Here is a 26,307-nt window from a genome sequence, read left to right as displayed (position 1 = left end):
TTAATGGAGCACTGAAGGAATGAGTGGGTGGAGGGGAAAAAGGATAACACCAAGAAAACCCACCAACACAGCAACGTCCGCCACATTTCCCACTTCGAAAAAATCTGAGATAAGCCCTGCCAGAAATAAAACTGGATTTCCTGCTCTGGCCACTCAACCACCTTAGTCCTGAGAGGGTAAAGAGGGGGTAAAACTGTTCCACTTTGGATACCAATTCGGAGAGTGCCAGATTGAAATTTACTAAGGATTAAATAACGCACACTTAGACACTGAAGATTAAATTAACTATTTGAAAATGTGTATGATTTTGGTTAAAACATATATTTTACAACAGCAGATATTATACTATGTCATATTTGTTTACAGCACATTACTGGGATGTAGAAAAACAAGGTATGATCATTTATATTGTTCATGTTATATCATTACAGATCTCCCTGTTTAGCTCAAAATTTGGCCTGAAGTGGACATTCATAAACACTTGCATGAATAAGTTAGGCGCTGAAAATTATTTAAGTTCCAGAAGAAAATGTTCCTGTTATTGATCAGTTATTGAAATAATGTCTCTCAGACAAAACTAATATTAAAATATTTTTATTAATACTCTTAGAAAATTCACAGTCACTGTGGCAGCCATCTTGCAACCACAAACAACAGTACATGTACATTATACATTTTTTCACACATGATCTCTTCACCGACTCAAAACAACACATAACGGCGACTGTTCGCAGGCACAGATGGATAACTATTAATTTAAAAGACAGTTTGCACGTATGTCCCGTGGTTGCACACAAACTGATGGTACAGCCCAAGGACTCAGTCCTTTGGGACAAAGACAGAGTTCACCCAATCCTTGTATTGGATTGTTACCGTCGGTGACCATTTGTGATTTTTTTTTTACCTTAACTAGCCCTTGTTCAGACAAAAGTTGCCTGCTATTAATTTATTATTTCACATGCAAGACACATCTTGGATGAGCATTAGACAAAACATTCCACTTTCCATGCATCTAAATTTCAAAGATTTTTATAGTGGCTAATAAAAATTTTTTGTGTACCTATGTATGTAATATAGTTTTATTTGTTTCAAGACAGACAATTAGTAGCATGTTTAGTAAGGTTTAAGCACTATGCATAAACATGGCAATCAGTGAAACCTGCCTACTGTGAGGCTAAAATAAAAGAAATATATTTTTGTCTAAACAGGAATTATTAAGTACCTAATAATTAAATACACAGACAAAGGCTTAATTCACAGCAATCTGTAGGGTTATAGTTAAACTGTATAAAAGATTTATTATACTTTATTCATAGTACAAACAAAGAGAATTAAGAAACAAAATTGAATGTCAACTTGTTGACACAAATTTGACTCAGACATAAACTGAACTGAAAATTGAGGCACTGTACATCCCTAGTGAATTTATAACAAGTTCTGATATTTTCTTAATTAATTTTAAATGAAAAAATGTAACTTGATATATAAAAATACCTATACTCACCTCACACATTTGTAATTGGAACACCCTCCTCTCCTTTTCCATTTCATCTGCTATTTCAGCAGGTGTTACTTCTGACCTAATAAGCCCAGCTTCTTTGGCTTGCTGCTTTTTTTCCTTTTCAATTTTGGCATACTTTGCTTCATAATCTTTCCAAGCTTTATCAAAGGGCCTCTTCAAATCACCTTTCACTCCACGCAAATCTCCTTTCAGCAAGTTTTCCAAGGGAAACATAACAATATTGTTGATATTCTGCATCTGCTTAAACATAGGTCACATGAAACAAATTTATTTTCAAATAATATTTTACATTCCCTAAAAAGAATAAAAAATGTATTTTTTGCTATTGCATAGTTTTCTTACACTTGCTTCTTTATTTGTTACAAAAACCAAGATTTATTTGAACTATTTGGTTTTTAAAAAAAAACATTATGTATGACATAACCTTAACTCAAAATGGTAATGTGAACATAACGTAATCTATAAAAATTTGCAACATTTCTATTGCTGCTTACTACTCGTACATAAACAATGTGTGTGTGATATTGTATGTTTCATAAAAGAGAAACAAAGGAACTTTTAAATTTTTGTATTTTAATAGCTTATACTATTTAATTTATTAATTACAACCAATAAAACACATACTGGCATTTCCAAGTGAAAATCAAACTACTACAGCTTCCATTATATAACTATACACACACAAAGAATACTCTCACACCTTGTTTGGAAACTAAACAACATTTTTCCAATTAGAGTTTCCCTAATAAAATAGATGCAGGATGGATAAAAACCTTAATTTCACACTTCCTTCATTTAAAATTTCCAATTAATTAAACAAAAGAACTTATTTGGTTTCATCCTGAAGGGACTGAGAAACAATTTTTAATTAATAAATATTTTGAAAAACAAAAAAAAAAAATTTGTCACCAAATAAGGTATTTTTTTAACCAACCATATTCCCACATACCAACTGTATTACTTGAGTATTACTAAGCTTATAGAGACTGCAGTGTTCATTCTTGAAAGTCAGAATTTTGTCTGGAGTACACTTTAAAAACAGTACCAAAGCATATGAGATAATAGCGACCGAGGAATAAGAACAAAATATCATGGAAACAACTCCCAGAGAAAAAAAACTGGGTTGACAGTCACACAGCTGCATAATAAAGGCTGGACGATGGTAAAAACCTAGAAACAGAAGTAAAAACATCTAACTCATTCCGTCCAACTCTCCTTTGCTTTCTGTCAAGCCAATCAGACGACCACATTTGGTTCACATTTATGTAACAAGGCAATATGAAATTTTCTCTTAATTTGGGCAGCAAATTAAGTTTTTTTTTTCCCCTTTACAACTTGGTTCCCTCTGAACCATCAAACTATTATTTCTTTGTGGATGGTATGAATTCTCTTCTTGCTCTCAGCATGTTCCCTTTCTTTCATACACTTTTCACGTTTCCTTGTATGGATTTTTTTTTACCACATTTTACCTACATTTGTCCACTCCTGGATATTGTATTTTCTTTTTTTTCCCCCTCCTATCTTTCCCACTTAAATTTACAGTGTTCAAAATTTATATTTTTTCTTTAGGTAAATGGACATTGTGGTGAATTTTCAAATTCCTCTGTGATTTAAAATTTATTTTCAGTTTGTTTTGTACGTCTTTAATAACAGCATTTATTTTTCCTGACAATGTTATACACACAAGTTTAACAACATGGTCTACCTCTTCTAAGACAACTATGAAACGTAATACATAAGTTAAAAAACAATGGAAAAATAATTACAAAGTTGAATTGAAAATAACAATAGTAATTTTTTTCTTTCTTTTGTATTAAGAGTCCAATTCAATTATATATCACCATGTGGAGAATTTGTGTTTCCCTAGGATATCCTTTGTAGCTATGATTACAACTACATCAAATTCACATGGAAAAAGTATGAGCATTGAGTTTATAATCAAGTGATTCACAACCCACAATTATCTAGAGCTTCCACTGTCTTAAGCCTTTATGCAGAACTGTGCTACCTAAAATCAACCATCTTATGTGAAACTCCAACACATCGCCCACCAATTAGTCAAACTCTAGTTTATTTAATTACAAAGAAAAAATATGTACAAGAACTTACCAGGGTTTTCATTAGTGCTGACAATTCTTTGGTAACAACAGCAAACTTAATAAATGCAGCACCAATATCTGGCTCTTGGTCTTTGCTGAGTGCGTTACTTCCTAATTTTTCCAATGCTCTTGACAAATACATTTCATTATCCACATGAGCTACAACAAAGTAATGAAATCAAAGTTCACATAAGACTCACAATGGCACTTATTTGAGACAACTAATCTAAAAAAAAACCTGTACAACTTTTCAAATACTATATGTAAAGGCTTCAGAAAGTATATATCTATATTTAGACAATTGCTCAGTAATGACCTAATAATAATATAAAAACTGTAGCATATATCCCATTTAAATAAAATTCATATTGCCTTTTAGCATTTCACAAAGTTTGAAAAATTTGCTTTACAACAGTCTATGAATTTTTTCTCTCATGCGAACCAAAAATTATGATCACCACATATTTTCTGGATGGCAGAACTATTTACAATTATTGATATACATTAAATTAATTCTTTATATTTATAGTAGCAATAAGTCCTGTTAAGAATATTCTACAAAGCTCTTAACTTCTAGTTTGCAGTAAGAATTATAAGAGGCATGTCAGTGTGTCTTAGTGCAATGATCCACAAAAATTCCAGTACAATTCCCATACAGTTTGCTCAAATATCATATTTTGGTACTGTACCTTCCTTATTTTTTAGTACTACAATAACACATTCAATGTTAAGCGTGCAATTATATATATATATATATATATATATATATATATATATATATATATATATATATATACATACATATATAGAGAGAGAGAGAGAGAGAGAGAGAGAGTTATTATAAAAAAGGTTAAAAATATTTTTCATGAAATATTAACATTGGTTCTGAGCAGATATGGTTCATCTACACAATTCTGATATTGTTATACATATACAAACCAAAACTGTGTATAATAATTCAAATGTATTTCACCACAAATAAAAATAATAAGTTTTATGTTTCTGAGATTAAAACTTTATTTTTACTCTAAAAGCTTAAATTTGCACATGTAGCATTAATTATGCATTTAATTTTTTTTTAATTATTCATCATAAAAAATATTTGAACAGATTTTTATTTTAACTAGAAGTTTCGTGATGCCTAGTTAGGAAGCAGGCAGTCCACCTGCCCCTTCCACCAGCGCACATAAGGAGCGACATCACCGCGTGACATGTGCCTGCCACCTCTCAACCTCCTCTATTTCCCCGTCAGGCACTGCCATGTATGAATACCTCCTGCACAACTGCTTCTAGCAGCCTCAGGAGTTGCACAACACAGTCGGAGGGCCACGAGACACATAAAGCCCAGCGGTGTGAACAGGGGCGTAACCAGGGGGGGAGGGGGGGGGTTTAGGGGTTCAAATCCCCCCCCCCTTAGCACTAATCTTTAATTAATTTCTTATTCATCGATCAAACAAATTTCATATTAAAATTAATAAATTTTTTACCATTACAATATTTAAATTTAAGTACCGAAAACTGCTAAAATAGCACTATTTTACACATTAAAATCCAAATCTTCCGGGGGAGGCCCCTCCGACCCACCGCTTTAATACGGGGGGGGGGGGGGGGGGGGGAGGAGGGGCATGCTTCTTAACACCCCCCATACACAAATCCTGGCTACGCCACTGGGTGTGAAGATGCAAACAGAGGGTTGGAGTTGAAGCAGTTGTTGCTGGTGGTGATACCAGCAAGTTCCAGGGCAACAGCAGCAAACAGGTAAGTTCTCTGGCGACCAGCAACTTCAAGGACCCAAGGAGAAATCAGCAAGGCAAAGGAAGGTTGTGGCGCATATGAGAATTGGTACAGTGGTGGAGCAGACACGGACCACAAGAGGTGTGTGTATTTATTTGATTAATTAGATGAATATTAGACTGTTTGAAAATTTAATTGTCAATTGGGACCTACCAATGCCTGGATAATTGAAATCCTGTAAAAAAAATCCAGATAAGCTGTTTCACTGTAAGCCTTTGAATTTGTATATTTGTCTTCAGTATAATTCTGAGCACAAGTGAAGTCTTTATGTACTGTGTCTCAGCTTATTGGACCATAAACAATATAGCACTGTGTCACCATGCGGTCTTTCTCCATCTACAGGAGTCAGTAGTACCTCACTCCTCCCACCCCCCTCTTTCCATGTATTCAATTTTTTAACTCTCAGCAGCAAGTTATAATTTCTTTTCAGTTCCTTGTGTTTTAATAAAACTAGCACGCAGAGGAACTTGTGCCACGCTAGAGGAATATATATGAAGACCTTCGATACACCAATTCTCTGAGGCATGTATTTCACAGGCATAACACAGGAAAGTTTCCATATATCAAGGATTGATGTTGTAATACGTGCACATCGTGTGTAGCCAGGGCTCCAGTGTCCGTCACTAATGTTGCAGTTACAAGCATGGGATATTAATCAACAATATTGCTGGCATCATGAAAACTTGTCGTGATACACACGTGAAGATTGCCTTCATGTAAATTGCTAGTTCATGGTCATTTACAACAGCCGAAGAGGGAAAGTTATCTAAGCACTGTTGAAAATAAGATTGCACAAACTGGGCACACAAATTATGGCTGGTTGTTTTTAAAGAATGCCAAACAGTCACGACACTTATCTGCCGAGCCATTGGGCGGGCAGAAAGAAGCATAATGGCACGCACACGTGATACCAACCAGATGGAGACTGGAGACACGAAGCAGCAGTCAGGGCATCCCCGCTTGGATTTAAAGTGTGACAAATGTGACAGCTGAGGGGTGAGCAGCAGGAAGGGTCAGAGTAAACAGCTTTCTAAAAAGGTAACAGGGTGTTTTTAAAATATAGAACTGTCAAGCGAAGAAGTGCCCCAGACCGATGCCACATATATATATTCTACAGCTTCAGAATGCATGAAACTAATAATTAAACTAAATATTAGCAAGGATAACCTGAAAACCAGAAATTTGGGGCCCGGTCAATAATTACAGTTGGCTGTAATTGAAAATTTTTGTTTGGTGAATAAATAGACACACTTTATTAATTGGGATATCCTTTTAAACACTGTTTTTTCAATGTCCATAACAGTATGTTCACAAATATTTATTTGACATTCAAAGTTGTTTGTTAATTTCCATAAATCTTTCTGTATATTCTTTTTTTTACAACATTTCATTTAAGCCTATCTTAAGATAGTGATAGGTACCTAAAGCAAACATTTAAAGCTCACAGTAAATCTCATAAATTAAAGCTAAAAAAAAAATGACGCAGGCAAAAAATAATATATATAACATCTTGACTCAAAATAAAAACCACTAAAAAATCTAATAATAGATAGTCACAAACATTCAGGACAAAAACCAATTGTCGGCTTGAACAGACATTAAACAACTCTCTCTGGGCTGCAGTTTCCTAATAAGCCAGTAGTGAATGAAGAAATTTGTTTTTGTAGGGGCGCTTCAACGAAAAGTTTTAGTGCCTACAGCAGAATAAAATTGACTTAAAATTTCAAAGTGTCACAAGAGTACAAAACTGTGCTACAGGATAGAAATGCTAAAAAGGAGTTTAAAAAAAATTACCAACACACATTTAAAAGTACAAAAGGGCAAGATAAAAAGAGTAAAATAGAAAACAAACAACTAAAATGTGCATATACACAATAAAACTAAACAAAAGTGTGGTACAACATTAAAATTAAAAACACTTCCCACACTGAAATGAAATATAATTATTTAAAGTAATGATTAAACCATTGGCCTTCATGTGATTCAACTGTGATAGACCCTGATTTAGAATGTTATGTGCCTATAGATTTTAGTCATTTTAATAGCTGTAGTATGTAATTAAATTCAGTGAAGTATAATCAGTTGTAAGATAACTGGAAAGATAGATTTTCTTCATGTTATAGCACAAAGTACTGTAGCTACAAAACGAATAGCACATTCCCCATTTACCATTAATGTTGTTTCTTCAGGCTGGCTGAAGATTATTTGTCCAAGCTAATGCAAGAAAATGAGGCATTGTTATTTTATGGTTTCATGGTAATAAAATCAGATCTTACAACAAAGAGGCACCTAATTCTTGTGTCTATGTGCATTTGTAGTTCTTGTTTATCTAGGTAACTTTGTGGTAGAATTTAAACTAGAAATTGTCAATTTTCTACTACCATTGTGTTGCCATGTAAACATAACATTCAACTCTTTGGCAAGGTACCTGTGTCTTTCTCTCCCTTAGAGCCACTAGAAGGTAAGATGCTCAAAACCAATAGAGTAGCATACATTTTCAAAAAGCAGTTCTGAGTCCAAATCATCCCCCTTATTTTAATCTTGACTGCCAGATTTCCATTAGCAGCCCTTTGATAAAATTCTGCACCCCTTCTTTCTTAACTAAAATAAAAACCAAACAGTCACCCTTAAAGAGAGGAGCGGCTTATTCTCCACCATGTTATAAAAAGGGGAAAGAAAAAAGATAACTGAAAACAAACAGTGAAGAGTACTGGAAAAAGAAAAACTGCACCAGATTAAAAAATTAATAAAAAAATATATTACAATAATAAATTAATTAAAATAAAATCATGTACAAGTTTCCTTACTTTTCTCAGACAGAAAAATTGCTGAACAATTACCTATTTTCCCTGTCAACAGATACCCTGCCTGCATTTACTTTTTTTTTTTTTTTTTCCAATATACAAATTTTATTGTTGGTTCTGTCCTTGTTTTGTTTCAACATAGACCTAAGATGTTACATAGCCCAAAAATTTTAAATTAAAATATTAGATATATATTATTTGTTTATAGAGGTACACATAAAGTTGCATCTGATAACATTTATTTCACACCTCTACTATCATTGTGTAAATGTGAAAAAAAAAAAAAAAAATTATTTACAAATATTAGGTGGAATGACAAAAGCCAAGTCTTCGACCAAATATTTTCCTCTATTAACACTTTGAGAATGTTTAATATTGTTTCCATAATGTTTCATAATTAATTCATACTTACGTTTCTTCTATTATGTATAAGGCATTTAAGTCATTTTGTTTGTGCTTAAATATTAAATATGAATTTGGGTTAGGTTTTAAACAAATCTTAATGTAGTATTTTTTATGTAATTTTCTTAATCATTTAAAATTAACATGTGTATAAATTATTTTTTACAATTATAAAGGATATTCTGGGCAGTAATATTGTAAAATTTTAGAACATTCTAGAAGTTTTAAAAAGAAAGGAAGACACAGGCGTACCACTCTGTTGCCGGAAAGTTATTTTTCATGCCTCAATAGTGGGAAAACCCAGTGCGTGAGTGCACGACTGTGATGAACTAGAACTTTTGCTGGGCACTGCCTCGTCAGCCAATCAGAACAAGCCTTGAGGTGGTGTGATGTGTCTTCCCAGACTTTCAGAGAAAAATGTTTTTCCTGTATTTCTCCATATAAGGTCATTTTCCTCATTCTGTATTGTGATTGGTAAGTGGACACGGGGTTGCCTCCCCTTTATTGTCACCTTTGTAAGGGAAGACCACTTTGTTGTTCAGTTAATTGTCGCTCGATTGTCGCTGCAGGCGGCCATGTCGTCGGCAGTTCGCCAAAATGAAGTAAAGTTATGAGAAGAGAATTTCACACCTGCTGGTCAGGGCAAGCCGAAGTTAACTTTTTTTTATGTTCTGATTAAAAATTACGATCCCAGGCGTCTGTATTGGCCCACGATGACCGTCGTCACCCTTCCGGGATGTTTCCCATTGAACATTGGTACCTTTGTTCCACAGTAAACAAAATGACTTTAATAATTTTTCTTTGTTATCGAGTGACGAGCTAAGCCTACAGTGAATGTGTGAAAAATCATTTGGACATGTAAGATGTAATTTGTGTTTGTTTTTGAGGAACAGTAATAAAAGAATGACTTGAACTCTTTTATTTTTAATGCAACTATATAATAAACTTTTATCCAAAGGGAACAATTTATCTTCGATGTTGGCAACTAGATAACCTTAAAAACTTTTATCATTGTATATCAACATAAACTTTTCAAGTGTTCAAAAGTGTCTTGTTATTATTCTGGGTTGCTTAGCCGGGCCAACCTGGAATGTAACAATCTGAAAGGAAACTGCAAATCACTAATAAAGAAAGAAATACTACACTGTCCAAAAAGTAAAAAAAAAATTACTTGCAACATAGCTTCCAGACTTCGGTACAAACGTGTTTGGCTAACCATGGACACCATCTTAAAATTTATTTTTATTGTCACATTTACTACATTCAAAACCCTAATAAGTTATTTATAAAAAAAAAATGTAATTCCTGTTTTCATAACAACCATGTATGTTAAAATGATTAAATAACAGAAATCAAAACTTGTTTGAAGAAAAGTTGAATAAAATTCATTATTAATCATTAAAAAGGCTAAAATCCTACCCTCTATTTAAACAGCTAAAACAAGCTTTCACTTACAAGAATAATATAAATACTCACAGTTCCCAGAATTATGTACAGCTTTTATAGCTTTCTTCATTTTCATTAGGCCATCTCGATCAAAATCTAAAGTCTGAAATGAAAATCATTACTATTATCAGCAAGTACAGCAAGTAGGCAACTATAGTAGTTATCAGAGAAACAAAAGGGAATAAACCTGGCCAGCACCATGAAGGGTAACCATCTCAGTGCAGATAACCAGGATTTAACCCACAACCTCTACATTTCAAGCCATGCATGCTACTGCATGACCAAACACACTTGTTTAATTGCTCAATGTTGTTCAAACTTTAAAAGCAGTCAATGAAAAACATGTAACTTTCATCACTTATTAAATATGCAGACCAGGTTCCTCAGCAATCTAATGTTTCATGTTCTCTAATTAGAATTTGAGATTACACAAGCCACCATGGTTTTAAATATTAACAAATAATTTAAAATTTACATTTCCAAGCCCACAGATAACATATGACTTGTGCCACCAAGTCTCACAAAAGACAGCTATGGCATCAGTAATATTTAATAATTTATAAACTAAAAACATAAAATTTAACAACTAACTGTTAAAAAACTTGCACAAATAAAAGTAACAATTATCTAACTAAACAGTCCAATTGCAGATAGTGGATGTTAAGTCTTGCAGGGCTGCAAAGTGAAATTTTATTTTTACGTTATTATTGGGCAAGAGGGAGGAATCGGCCCAGAATCCAGCAGTGGACTGCCACAGATAATTGTGAGATAATTAGCAAATAAAAAATAACCATTATCTAGAAATTAGAACTCTGTAATTTGTAAATGTTTCAGGGAGGGCTGCAGTCCTATACCAATAACCATGCCTGAAAAAGTCTAAGCTAAATAAATGCAGATGTTCTAATGTCAGATTAAATTTAATGCAAAATATTTTACAGTGTATTTTTATTCTCACACACATACTAAAAACAATGACATTAAAACATGAAAGAAACCTTTGTTCAAACACTATTGCATACTAAAAGTGCAACTGAAGCAACACAGAGTAAAAAAATAGTTGATTTCTGTTATTCATGCACACAATGCAAAATTAAATGTGTGTGTGTGTATTTGGGCCCAATAGACACATAGATTTCTATCAAGGGTGTTAACTAATTATTATATAATTGGAAAAAAATTACGTTCTTAAAATTTTCTGATCATACAGAATAAATACCATAAAATGTTGTGTGCTAACATACACAAGTATCACAAATTCATAGGTAATAATGCAAGGCAAACTGTCTCTCCTCCCAAGTGGATCAGTTTGTACTGGAATCCAAGTGGTTCGGAGCCTACTATAACCTCGCAAATCCCATTGTCAAGACTCTACATGACTGAGCAACTTTAACACTACCATTTTTCCTTTGGATGCTGGTATTTAATTTGTTTGTTTCAGACTTTGGATGAACTACTAAAAGATTGACTAAATATAATCGTTAAAACTTCAAATAGTTTTTAGAATTAAACCACTCTTTAAACCATGTTAACTTCAAATTATTAACTATGATTTAGAATTATTGCAAAAAACTATTATCAAACAGGTATCAAATTTTTAAGCCTAACACGCCAGCCTCTTGATTTACTGAAATCTATAAACCATGTACTACACGCCCAAGCCAACTGTGGTCCCGAGGAGGGGAGTGACGGGAGCGCTAGTGTCGCAGTGAGAGAGGGGTGGGGATTGAGGAGGGGTTGGCAGTAGGGGAATACCGTTAGCTGTGGAAGCAAGGAGTATACACATGCGTTCATAAGTGCGCGCAACATTTAAGCATGATTCACATTTTTTCCCGGTAGTTAGTCTGACTACTGAAATCTGTAGTCTACACTTACCTGAAGAGATCCAAGAAGATTGAAACATGGATGCTTACATTTCTGAACCTTGAGCAGCCTCCAGATTTCAGTAGTCAAACTTACTACATGGTTTACAGATTTCAGTAAATCAAGAGGCTGGCATGTTAAGCACAACAATGTGATACCTTTAATCATACCGCCAGAGAATTACATATAAAACAGATGGGTAAATTTAATAAACATTTTTATAGTACTAGGTGTAGCAAGCAGAACACGTCCTTACCCTCCTGACTTAAAAAAAACATGTTTAAGTTTTATTATGCTTTAGAATCAGATCTGGGTCAGATTTTTGGTATAATATAGATAACTGTTTATTGGCAGAGGGATTATTGTTTTAGCAATGTGTTTTATGATGATGTTCTTCATAAGTTAATATTTACACTTAGTTGTTACTGTGATTAATTTATTTATTAATTTTCAATTTTATATACTTTCACCAGCTGGCAGGTTTTATTTCATGATCACATATTTTTAAATCATCATTTGCCACGGTTCTTTGTCTGTACTTCTTTGTTGGTCATACCCAGGGCTGCCACTCTGATATTCATGAAAAACCTAGATAACCTACAAAAAAAACCCCAGACACATGGGTAAAAAACCCAGATGCATCTAAAATGCTATCGTTGAAAATGTTTGCGTACTAATTCAAAAATATAAACATAACTGGTTTTAATATAAAACAATTAATTACCTTACAAGACTGAAAACGGTTAAATACAACCAATACAAGAAAATTACACTGCAGCAAAATGGCTGTATAAATAATTCTTGGACCAGCACATATCATAAAAAAACCTACAAATATATACATGACAAAACAAACACCATCACTGCATTCTTTAAACCGTTAATTGTTTTTATAAAACTGCATCATGTACGTTAGTCTTTATTCAGAGTCTGATTCTACAAGATCGGTTTGAAGGTTAATTGTTGCATTGGTTTTGTGTTCTGCAAGCCTCTTTGAAGAATGTGTCTAATTTAATATTCGACTTAGCTTCTTGAAAGCTAGTTTTGTGTTTATATGTATTTTTGTGTGTGAAACACATAGACTTGTTTGCATTTATCAAACAGATATTGCAACAGATACAGTAGCTACTACCTTTATTATTGTTTTAGGTATAAAACTAATTAAAATTATAAAAAACCTAGAATTGTTGGAATTCATTATTTAAAAACCCAGAAAACCAAACACCATCGGAAAAACCCAGATCTGGGTGGAAAAACCCATGAGTGGCAGCCCTGGTCATACCACATGCACAAAGCCGTGATGCCATGGGAATGATAATTATTGTTGGTGCTCAAGAAATATCAGGCTTTGAGAGAGAGAGAGACAGACACAAGAAATTCCACGAGGCAAGATAATTTAAAGAATTTTGAGAGATACTTTTGTAAAGTGCTTTGTGTTTGGTCATATTTGAAAAGTGCTCTATGATTGGAGCACAAGTACAGCTCCTTTCAGTGGAAAGGAAGTCAACACGTTGGTTGCCATTTTTTTGCCATCGCTTGGAAGTTGATCGAGACGGTTGCCTTTTGGGTGGTGGCTCACAAAGTCTTTAAGGCGATTGGTGCATGGAAAATATTACAACAAAACTAATTTAACTGTACATATTTATTTTTGATGCTTCTTTTTAAGTCATAATATACCTAGGATATTTTTAATAAACTTTTTTTTTACTGAGTTATGTCATTTTAAATGCATTTATTTTTATTCCAAGCCAGAATTATTTAGAAAACACATAATTATGTTAAACTTAAGTATAGTTCAAGAAACGAGTGTACGAATAGGTTTCTGCACCTATAAAAGTAAGAAAAAAAAATTTCATCGTCAAAATTAGAGTTTAATGTTGACAATTTCCATTGATCACTGCTGGACTACTTCAGGAGCGATTTAAAGAATAAATTTAAATGAAAATGAAAACATAATTGGCAGAACACTATTGAGTTATGTATATATTTTCATATCCTTTTGTTTTTGATACGATCAGACTCAAAACACGCCCTCTGGAGTGACAGTTCTAGTGCTGCGTGTAAAACTCTCGCCGCCGGGAAGAATGTCCCTGCGACATGGCGCTGAGGGCGGCGCTTGTCGAAACCAGGTAGTCGGGTGGAGCTCCGGCCGGCTGGCCGCAGCCTGCGGGTGGGTAGGGGGAAGAATGGGGTGTAGAGGGAGGACGAGAGAGGAGGCCGAAGAAACGAAGGGTCTGTCAAGGTTGCGCTCATGGAGCTAATATACAGTAATACATCTGTAGAGGACAAGGGAAGACCAGCAGAGGATGCGAGGTGAAGCCGGGTATCGGCGTTTGTTCCCTGCTTCCTACGCTGGAAGAAAACGAAAAAGAGCCAAACTTGCCTCGCGCGGCCGAAAAATCCTCCAAACTAAACTCGCAACAGCTCCGAAACTATCAAAACAATCAAACTGAAAATTTTACTGGAGTATCTGTAAACATTTTTCCCCACATCGCTTTAATATTTTTTTCGAAACATGAATGCTTTCATTTTTAAAAGTTTAATACATATTTACTGCCAAAAAATTTTGTGAATACGCAGAGTAAATTACAACATCGAGGAAAAATTTTTGTTTGCAATTATAAGTGGGGGATAAGGAAGAAGCCTCAAATTTTTTTTATATACCCCTTTTGACGCATTCAACTGCATACTTTTATTTTTACAGAGAGTTGAAGTGGGAATAATGTTTCAGTGGGTAACACTACCGACATATGTCTTCGGAACGCACTTCTTTTTGTTATTATACGTCTCAAAATTTATAATTTCATACACAACGTTTATAAAAACGAATTCTTACTTACCTCATTTAATCTATTACAAACCTCTTGTAATATACGTGTATTAGTAGAAGAACCAACGTAACATGCAAACCTTATGTAAACACTGGTAGAGAATTGTTTGGAATAACTGTAATGCTATGCATATACTGACAATGTAAGAAACTTTCAATTTTATTAATTGTTTGCATAAGAATTAATAATTTAAAAAAAATCATAGAATAGGCCTTTATAGACTGAAAACCTTTCACGTAGTTTCAAGTCGCGTACATAACAGTTTTTTAATATATATAATTACCAAATATTGTTGAATATATTTAAAATTTTTATACATGTTACAACAAACATATAATAACAAACCTATATAGTATATAAAAAGACAAACCAAATTTTAGCATTTTGTATTTCTTTTCTCTGTGTGAATAAAATAACAGTTCTTAACGTAGTTGCTAATACTGGACTATATTTCTAAAAAAAATTACGAAAACCCCTGACATCGTCACCATAACAATGATAAATTTGCAAAATAATTAAGGCACATCTTTTAATGGTACGAAGCACACTCTTAAGAGAAATGTTTTAAACTTATGTTGAGATGTAACTAATATCTTAAAAGCATTGTGAAACCGTTACTTTGAGGGAAACCTTAATATACCGAACACCATACCATCCTTTAATCGAGTATGATTTTTGCTTCTTAAGACCCATTTGTCTTCAAAATGCACTGTACTGTGTAAGTAATAAATCAGTCTTAAAATCAGTTAATTATTTTGTCTTCCTATTTCGTATTCTAATTGAGATAAATATCAGATAAGCATGTGTTACTTGTATCACGACATCAAGGTATTATTTATCAGTAATTAATATTTCATTTTATTTTTTTGTTAACTAATGTGCATAGGGCAGTGCACTAGACATCACTACCTGTGTGTAGTGTTGCGTTACACTTTTTAACGCATTAGAGTTTACATAAAATGATAAATCCAAAATTTCGTTTGAAAGTATAAATATCAGCGATCAATGTAATTAATGTCCAGTATAACTCAGTCAGTAAAACATTCGGAAATATGTATAGGACCTGTTAACCTAAATATTTGTTAACAGTTAAACTGAACTAAGATGTGTTAGAGTGGTTTTTTCTCTCTCCGTATATTAGAAGTATGGGACATCAAAATACGCATCTGTCGCCCATTTACTTTAAATACAGAATTATAAACTACATATTGTGAAAACATTCTGCAGCAGTTTTTGCTGAACGGAAAAACACGGATGAGAAGACAGACGAAATGTGTTTGGTAAGTGATTTTTCGTCAAATGAAATGGAACAGGACAGTGCTTATCAGAATGAAATTACAGAACTACTTTTGTGCAAGGAAATGTATTTTACAAAGACATTTCAAGAGAAATCATCTTTAAATGAAATAGATCTTGCTGACATGGAAGAAATAGACTTAGATTTAGAGGCCAGGTCTCTTTCAAGTGACGAAATTTCTTTTGAAGGGCTGAAATATGTTTCTGGCTATATAGCTCACCGTTTCAGAAATAAATATCCTGAACTTGGCACTACGGATTTCAATTCGGAGGACGATAGCTGGATACATGTACAATCAAAGGGTAACTTAAAATGTCCCACTAATAAATTTTTTGAATTAATAAAGATAGCTGAAATGTGTTTTGATAATGTTCATGGCAACAATTTGTGCAAAAAAGAGCGGATTTTTGAATCACTGACTAAAATTATTTGCGGAACTACTGAAAATAAATATCCAGAAGTTATATACTGTTTTGTCAGGACAAGAACGTATATGCGTATCAAGTATTTGAACATGAAATATTTTAACGAACAAGACTAAAAACGCAAAGAAAGAAATAAGATGAGGAAAACTACCCTCTAAGATTTTTCAGTGTGATAGTGTCCACTTTCCTTCACCATAATATGTTCATAATTTATTTACGATGTTTTTTAATTACTATATTTAAGAAAAGCATTTATTGTGAATATCACAGCAATTATGTAGGGCTTAAGGTATTTATTGTATTCCAAATATTGAGTATGTCATTTTTATTGCCTTTATTAAAAATAATATATATGTTAACAATGTAACAAAATTGCGATATTTTTGTATTGCTATTGCAATTTCGTTTCTTGTAAACATTATTGTAGACTTTTTCATATTGAAATTAAATTTGCTATAGGGTTGTTTGTATTTTAATTTTACGGTTATAAGATTTTTTATATGTTGTTTACTGTTTACAAACATTTGAAAAATATTTCCTTAACCATATTTCCATTTCCATGGCAATAGTCTTGTTAGCTTTTCGGGTAACTCTTCTACATGGATGATAAGATGGTGCGACATCTGAAACATATCACACCACCTTTACATAACTATAAAACTAAGAGGTGTTTTCTTTACATAATATTAAAGCACAATGTTTCCTTGTGGCGTAGGTGATTTAGAATTTCCATTTATCTAGAAAAATGGGCTTTCAGAATGTTTTTTAACAAACAGTGTTTCGGAAGGTTTTTGAAGAAAAAAATTGACCTGTTTTATTTTTTTGCAGCTGAATTCGGGCACATGCATGAAATATAATTAATCTGTAGGAAGCGCAATGTTTTAAAGTATTGATGTTGAAGATTTGAAAAGATTTATTGAAATAGTGTGAGAAAACAAGCGAGTTGAGTGAGAAGATGTGCGCTCTCAGCCACATGACGTGCGCAGTTGCGAACAAATAAATAATCCATTCCGCCTCCCCATGGCGAAGGATGAGTGAAAGAGAAACCTGCTAAACCTTCCCCTCTTCCGGGCACGATAGAAACGTATCGGCTGTGTGTTAGAGGGAGAGGGAGATAAAACCTTCGAGGTTCTGTTAATTCCTCCTAGATGGCAGGCCGCAGAGCGACCGCCAGCGACACCCTTCCCGTTTGAAGGCCATCTCGCCACTGACGAGCTGGAACTAAGCTCCTGACCTCCCTACATAGTAACAGTCACCCACATAGGCATCTAGACTCTTTAATGATCATATGATACAAAATTCATTGTTTTCGGGCCTGTGACCGTTTTTTACCGTGCACCAATCGCCTTAATATGAAGTAACCGCAGACTTTAGGGTCATTCCATGCCAAATCAACCAGAAAATAATAATTTTTGGCATCACCATCTCCGAATTAAAAAAAACTTGGCGAATTAGCAGTAGGTATGCATAAAAGTGCATTAGCAAAGTTACAGCCCCCTGTGAATAATACTTCTTATACAGCAGGGTTGCCAACTTGTGGAAAAAGTGGAATTTTTGCTGCGCAAGGTCCAATAAAAATATTTGTAACTTCCTTTGTAGTTGAGTGAGAACCTTGATGTACGGCTCAATAGAAAGCTAGAAAAGTGTACTTTGAGATAAAAATAAGATTTACGAATTTCAAAAGAAACTTGTTTCAAGGTCATGTTCATGTAACCTGTGACCTTGAAAATTTTGAAAAGTGTATTTTTGAAAAATGTGAAAAAATTACATATATGTTATGAAGTGCATTATTGGCTATAAGTGAAATAAGTTTCATTTTGGGATGGATCTGGGATCATAAGCTACATCTCAAATACTGACTAGGGATGCAGTGGAATTGAGCCACTTTTGCACTCACTGTTCTTAGAGCAAGTTCAGACAAGTGTATATAATCACGTCAGTCTCACAAAGCAAGGTCAGTCTTAGTGCAGCTTTGTCATTGCCAACAACGCTATACATTTGGTGTGAATTTCTTAAGTTTAGCCGTATTGATAAATACTTTGCAACAATGGAAAAGAATTACATAAATACACAGTGCTGTAATCCGTTTAACATTCAGGTTCACAAAAGCAGTAGAAAACAGTTGAGAAATGTTCTTCAGTGGATGATACAGAAACAACCACACCTGCAGACTGGACAGAAGGTATGTGATTCATGTCGGAAACAAATCTCATCAATAGCAAGTGCAAGTACTACACAGGAGGAAAGCTCAACTGACAGTGATGAAGAGGAACCAAGCATGGATGTAGTGTTGCACAAATTTAATAACAGTCTACCAAGTATTGGGGAATCACCCATAAAGAAAAGAAAAGTGTGAACAGCAAAATATGCAAGGAAAAAAGTAATGAAAATATTGTCTGCAATTCAAGAAAGAATATTTCAAATCCCTGTACCAGAAGTAGGAGTATCACAGGAAAAAAGTTGTGATGGAAATATATTATAACAATTGAAGGAAAAGTTTGAAGGGTGTACAGAAAGAAGTATGAAGGTGAAATTTTGACTATTTTACCTAAAGATTGGAGTATTAGCAGAATACAGAAGGAATTCCCAACTGCAACTAACTACATGATACAAACATCAAAGAAGTTAGTGAAGGAAAGTGGAATAATGACATCACCTAATCCAAAACCAGGGAGAAATCTAGACTGCAGTGTCATCAATATTGTTCAGATGTTTTATTAAAACTACAATGTAAGCAGAATGATGCCTGGTAAAAAGGACTTTGTAACTATTCGAATTGGCGATACCAAAGAACACAAACAAAAGAGGCTCCTACTAAACAATCTGAGAGAAGTATATGCCTTGTTCAAACAGGAGCATCCAAGTGTCAAAATTGGTTTCTCCAAATGTGCATCTCTACGGCCTAAATATGTGGTTTTGGCAGGATCTAGTGGGACACACACTGTATGTGTCTGTCTAACACACCAAAATATGAAGTTGTTAATAGATGGCTGTAATTTGGCCAAACTCAAGTAAAGAGCAAATCTGTTAACATATATCACCACTATGTGGCTCAAATGATGTGCAATCCTCCCCAAATTAAATGTTTTTTCCATGAGTGTGCAGAATGTCCAGACTCTGATAACATACGAAAATCACTGGAGACTACATTGGAGCAGAATTCAATTGAAACTGTAACATTCAAGCAGTGGGTTGCATCAAAAGTTTACACACTTGAAGTTCTTGTGAAGTCATCTGATGATTTCATAGAATTGTTCATTTCTAAATTATTAATATTACAAAATCACTCATTCATCGCATTCCAGCATGGGAACTACCTAAAGGTTCTGAAAAAAAAAAATAGATGTTGGTGAGGTAGTTGTTGTATGTGACTTTGCAGAAAATTATTCTTTCATTATGCAGGATGAAGTTCAGGGATTCCATTGGAACAATGCACAGGCTACAGTTCATCCATTTGCAAAATACTGCCGTGATGAGTCAACAGAGGAAATAATTTCTACCAACCTAACAATCATTTCTGATTGTCTCCAACATGATGTCATTGCAGTACATACTTTTCTTACACATCTTATTCCATTTTTGAAAGAAAAAGTCACTTTATTTAAAATATATTACTTCTCTGATGGTTGTGCTGCTGAATACAATAATAAAAGTAACTTCTCAAATTTGATGTATCATGTAAATGATATTGGAGTTGGAGCTGAGTGGCACTTTTTTGCCACCTCTCACGGCAAGAATACAAGTGATGGTCTAGGGGGAACACTGAAGCGACTGGCAGCCAGGGCAAGTCTGCAACGTCCTTACACAGACCAAATTATGACCCCACTGCAACTGTTTGAATGGGCTGAAAGTAGTTTGCATAACATGAATTTTGCTTATGTCACTCAGGAAGAGGTAATGAATGAAAGAAAGGTGTTGTCTGAAAGATGTGCAAATGCTAAACCAATACCTGGAACTCAGAAGCATCATGCCTTCCTGCCTGTTTCATCTGAGGAAATAATTGTGAAGAGATTTTCTAGTGAAACTGAAGGTGAAACTCACTACATGAATAAAATTAAATGTACATTGTCTGTGAATGAAGTTAAAGGTTTTGTGACATGCATGTACGGAAGTGGGTGGTGGTTGGGATGTGTTCTGAAAGTAGAAGAAACTTCTCATGAAGTTCTTATTAGTTTCCTGCATCCACAAGGTCCCTCCCCATCTTATGTATATCCCCAGCAACCAGATGTTATGAAGATTTCAATTGAAGATGTGCTCACAACTGTAGATCCAAGAACAGCAACTGGAAGGACATACGTTTTAACAGCTTTTGACACAAAGACTTCGGAAAGCCAACTACAGGATAAGGAAGCAACAGTAACCTGCAGTATTGGTAATGAGTAAATGAATCATATATAGGAATAATTCAGTGTTAAATCCACGAATGACTTAAAGCTACGCCATTTTTTTAATTGTGTTAATGCCTTACTAGAGTAGTTTTAGTGAACATGGCCTAATTCACAATGTTCTAGTGTTTGATCCCAGATCCATCCCAAAATGAAACTTATGTCACTTATAGCCAATAATGCACTTCATAACATATATGTAATTTTTTCACATTTTTCAAAAATACACTCTTCAAAATTTCAAGGTCACAGGTTACATGAACATGACCTTGAAACAAATTGCTTTTAAAATTTGCAAAACTTATTTTTATTTCAAAGTACATTTTTCTAGCTTTCTATTGAGCCCTACATCAAGGTTCTCATTCAACTACAAAAGAAGTTACAAATATTTTTATTGGACCTTGCGCAGCAAAATTTCCACATATTCCACAAGTTGGCAACCCTGCTGTATAAAACGTATTATTCACAGAGAGCTGTAACTTCGAGAATTCAATTCCCTGCACCTGTACTGTTAAAGCCCTAAGTTTCATTGAATTCGGTGATGGTGATGTCAACAGGTGTGTGAAATGGCATGGAATGACCCCTTGATCTTTTCGACTGGGTGGGTTAGCACAAGGGTATGAAGGAAAGAAATTAAAACTCTTTATGTTGATTGCGATTTTTAACATTTACTAACCATCAGGATTAAGGGATGAATTTGGATTTGTAATATATATATAAAAAAAAATTTTTTTTTACACAAGTCATTAACCTAGATAATTACATTGTTCTCTAGAAGAAAATCATTATTTAATTCTACTATAGTTAACAACGATAAGGTTACCTACCTTATTGTAATTTAAAATGAAATCAAAAAACAATTAATTATGTAAACAACAATATACAACGAAGATTTCAATTCTCACCTCCTCCAGTGTCGCAATTGTTTGCCTACATTGAGGCATCCGAGACACGAAAGTTGACGTTGTAGGCGAGTTGTAATCATAACGAGCCTCATCAATAAATTCATGTACGCGTATTAGACCAGGCATCTTTAAGATTGTATCAAACGCAAAGTCAAAATATTTAACACATGCTACATTTCAAAATATGCATTTAAAAAAAGTTTATGTTTGAATCTTTACAAAATTACTACATTTATAAAACACACGCATTACACCAATCCAAATTAATATCTTTTTAAAATACATGATAGTCAGTACACAGGCAATTGAACGGTGGACTAAGTTATTTGTTATTTATTTTGAAAAGCTTCCTTTTAAAAGGCAAACTAGCAAAGCAATACATACTACACGAAGATGTACTACAACAATGTGATTAGAACGGTCACGGACACTTGATGGAATAAATTTCTGGTTATTAAAATATTAATTAAGAATATTAATTTTTGGCCAATAAAATAAATGGTGTGATATCAAGCAGGTAGAATACGATGGAACAATTTTAAAAGGCATGATTTAAAGACTGAAAGTAAATACAGAAGCGGGTGTTTTGCTTTGCTCTTTTTCTCTACTATGACAATTTAGGAATTGTATAATGACTTTCTGGGCTCTATAATATCCACTGCTATCATTCATTCCACTTTTTCTGCGATTAACTTGACGCCGACCGCCAATGCTCATCTATGTCGCATAGACCGCTATGCCTCATCAACGTCTCGCAAAGGCGTGTGCACCGAACGCGCTCGTGCGCGCAGCAAAGTGTAGTTCGTGCGACGAGGCGAACGCCATGCAACGAGTGCTGCGCCGGCGGAAGGATCCGGCCGGGTGTGGCATATCCCTCCGCCGCACTACAACAAATAATTTATTTATATTTTTCCACAGGTTTTTATTAAACATTATTTTTCATATATTAATATTTCAGTCCTTTCAAAATCATGTTTCACTGTGTGTTTTGTCCCGAACCTGGCCGGTTCAGTTTCCCACGAAATTCACACGTTTCCACGGGAGGGGTGGCGGGGGAGGGGGGTCGCACGCGGCGACACAGCCAGTGTCCTTCAGGAGCTCCGAGAGGCCGGCAGCCTGCGGGCAACGCGGAACCATCAACCTTTGCTTTCACCGACATGTATTTTCAGTAGTATAATATCTTCTTAATCTTTTAAGTAGAGTTCCGCGGTCGCTCTCAATCTGCCATGAGGTATTTCACTTAAATAAATCAATGCTCCAAGATGAGTGTTCTACATAATACGTGAGTACTGTGGGGAGTCAACGAGACTTTACGTCGGCGCTTCACGCCCCAACTTAGCTTACCGGCTACTTAGTTTTGACCCGCACGGGGCAGCCAAAAGGCGACACGTGCCACCGAACGTACTAACGAATCAATCCCTGGGACACATCTAGGTATCACGTAGAGTCGCCGGAGACACGGGCCTACGTGCCACTAGCCCAGTATAAGAAGTGTTATGTAATAGTGCCGTCGTCCGGGGTCTCGGGCTCGAGTCCCGGTGTGGCTCCTAGTGGGAAAAGGCGGTTCTTGATCTGTGTTGTCCGGGTGGGCGCCAGACTAGCTCGTTTCTAGTCGTGAATTTGGGGTCGTGGATGTATGTGTCCCTGCGTGGCCCACTAGGGCCGGCGGCGGTGTTGCGTGAGATGATTTTAAATAAGAGGCGTGGAGTTGAGGTGGTGGTGTCGTACCTTTTATTCATAGGAACGAGTCGTACACGATACAACACTCTACAGAGGTCCCCGGGGAATTTTTACTTGTTATTCCGTGGCGCCTTATTGTTTGTGTTCCGCGTTACGTGGCCTCGGATGCTGTTATGTCTCAGACGTCTCACTGGGTACGTAGGTAACGTAATTTCGTAACACAAAGGCGGGACACAAAATACACTGAATTAAGGGGGCGCGTACAGGTTACGTGGCACTCGTTACTCGGGTAACGTAAGTTAGCAATACAAAATACGGGATACAAAAATACACTGAATTAAGGTGGTGCGCACAAGTTACGTGGCACTCGTTATTCGGGTAACGTACGTTAGCAATACAAAACACGGGATACAAAAATACACTGGATTAAGGGGGCGCGCACAAGTTACGTGGCACTCGTTACTCGGGTAACGTAAGTTAGCAGTACAAAATACGGGATACAAAAATACACTGAATTAAGAGGCGGGCGATTGGAGACGGCCAATCCCGTATGCAAATGTCTCGGCGCGGGTGTTGTGCCCACTGTGGTGAAACACGCACCGCAATTAAGTTTGTCCAAGTTCCCTTGCGGGTTTGTGGTCAGCGCCGTGCGCGTGACCTTAAACAAAGCTCTGTACGTTGCGGGAGACGGCCCGTGCCGTATGCTGAAGAGCAGCCCCGTTGACCAAGTGTGGTGCGGGGTGTCCTTAAGTTGATGCGGCCGGATTAGGTCCGGGACCGAAAAAAGGGACCGGGTACTCACGGAGAGGTTAAGCAATAAAAGGGGTTTTGTTAATTAGTGACTATATTTACCGGACGTTACTTTCAGTGTAGACAAAGGATGTTGCCTCTCCGTGGGACGTAGGTCCGCCCCGGTCCGTGAGCTGCGCTGAACTGCCGAACTGGCATGGCGTCTGAGGGAGGCTCGGCCTCTCTCGCGCCAGGCGTGACCTCATTACTCTAGACTCCAAACGGGTGTGTCTGGAAGAGATTTTATTGTCGCTAAAATCCTAATTTAATGTTTTAGGAGGAATGGGTACGGTTCTTCTCTTGTCTACTCAGGTTTCCGCGGCTTTGTCTTTGATTGCTGTTCGGGTCGCCTGACTCGGGTGGGCCATGGCCAGGGGTGTGTTCCGTTAGCGGGAGCGTATACTGGCGGGTGCAGGTCGGGCTCTGGGGTGGTCGTCGGCCAGACGACGTCAATAGTAAAGTGTGTTGTTCGTCAAGATATAATTCGTCATGTTAGAGTGCGTTTTTGTAACCGCCGCATCACGTGTACAAGTCCGCCCCTCACGCGCATTAAAATCGTGAGCCGCCACTGATGAAGTGAGCTGCGCGTGTGACTAGTCGCATCGGGAAAACCGTTACGGCCAGAACGGGCAGCACTATGTATAGGGCTGTGCCGTAATAAATTCATCAAATATCCTCCAGAAACTTTGTGGGCTTCTTCAGGCATCCCAAGTGGTCATAACAGCTCGGGGGGCCCTACTGCGTTAACCCCTACCTCTAGCCACAATGCCGAACCTTCTCTGAGATCTCGAACCCAAGCAAAAATCACTTAAAAATCATAGGAGGTAGCGGGGACGGCGTCAAACTTTTGTTTGAGGTAGGATAGAGTTTTCGATCGGATGTGTATAAATGGGGCGGTCTTCCTTCAAGGCTATCTTATCTCATGTGCCTGAGATTCATGGCAGGTTTCCATTGGGTATAAATACAACACCGAAAGGTTAAAGGGTGTCCAGGGGTTGCTGCTAAAGGTGTTTGGGAATACCTGTTCTAGGTCTCCCAGGAACAGTATCGGGGTTGTTGTCTCAGCTACTCATCTTGCCGTCACCCGACCTCTGTGAAAGGTCCGGGGGGTACCTGAAGGGCGCTACGGGCATCGCGATGCTCTTGTTCGGAGGGGCGCCAGGCTAGCGGGTTGCTAGGCCGTTGATGTTGGGTCGTGGGTACTCTGCCCCCGCGTGCCCCGCCAGGTACACGGCTTGAATGTAACCTGAATCGTTCTCCCTTGGTTGTGAAGGCCGCTCGGCCGTGTGGAGGACGGGAGATTACGGAAAATGATTGTATACGAGTTGGTGAGAATACATTTAATTTGGGAGTTTCACCGGGGGTCCATGTGAGTACACGGTACACTCTACAAGTCCGCTCCGCGGTTCAATCCCGCTACAAAAATTCTCACCAACACTAAACACAACACTACGTGACAATGGTTACCGCGGCAGTCTCGCGGGACGTGGGTCGATGCTCGCTGGAGACGGCCAGCGCCGAAAGTTAACGGGTGCAGGGGGGTGGGGGTTCGATGAGCGGGCTCCTAAGTTCGGCGAAACACTTACGTGAGTGATACGATACGCAGCGCGGTATCACGATGAAGACGGTCGGGATAGGCCCGGTTCCGTAAAATACGCGCCGAGTCGACGTGGGCAGCTATGAATTAATAAGAGGTTTAAATTTAAATATTTAGTACAGAATAAAAAAATCAAAGAAAGAAAACTTAAATGCTGCCCACGGACACACGTCTGATCCTGGCGCGGAGTGGTTGGAGACTGCCGAACATGGCCGCCTCGCAAGGAAGAGAAACTTTCTCTTCTTTGTGAGTCGGCGTCAAAAAACTTATATTAATTAAATTTACTCTGTTACCAGTTAAAACATGTTCCAGGTGCCCAATTAAAATGTAGCACCTGGTAATTGGGTGCTTAAGGCTTAACAATGGTTTTAATGTATTGGCTTCTGGTCCCTATTTCCCCGTTGACTAGAAATTCCTGTTGTGCCCGTACTGCTCGTGTCGGAGAGGTGTGGGTCCAGGCCGACGTGGCCG

At 36.5% G+C, this 26,307-nt stretch overlaps 1 protein-coding gene across 5 annotated transcripts in view; it reads right to left on the bottom strand.

Annotated features, from left to right (window-relative positions):
* Nucleotides 1-22,180, bottom strand: part of LOC134529754 (arfGAP with SH3 domain, ANK repeat and PH domain-containing protein) — an 89,904-nt gene extending 67,724 nt beyond the window's left edge. For 3 of the 5 annotated variants that reach the window (XR_010074695.1, XM_063364153.1, XM_063364154.1), the window contains exons 1-4: nt 21,771-22,150; nt 10,098-10,170; nt 3,632-3,780; nt 1,505-1,759 (exon numbers count right to left, since the gene is read on the bottom strand). Coding sequence is in view for 4 of the 5 variants with exons in the window: in XM_063364153.1 (XP_063220223.1) it covers nt 1,505-1,759; nt 3,632-3,780; nt 10,098-10,170; nt 21,771-21,896 (603 nt within the window). In the remaining variant the exon portion in view is untranslated. Of the gene's footprint in view, nt 1-1,504; nt 1,760-3,631; nt 3,781-10,097; nt 10,171-21,770 lie in introns of all 5 variants that reach the window. The other 2 variants (XM_063364152.1, XM_063364156.1) reach the window with 2 other exon arrangements.
* Nucleotides 22,181-26,307: the final 4,127 nt, after the last annotated feature.

This window comes from Bacillus rossius, chromosome 2 (genome assembly GCF_032445375.1).
Source record: "Bacillus rossius redtenbacheri isolate Brsri chromosome 2, Brsri_v3, whole genome shotgun sequence".
Taxonomy (NCBI): Eukaryota; Metazoa; Arthropoda; class Insecta; order Phasmatodea; family Bacillidae; genus Bacillus; species Bacillus rossius.
This window is presented reverse-complemented; position numbering and strand designations above follow the sequence as displayed.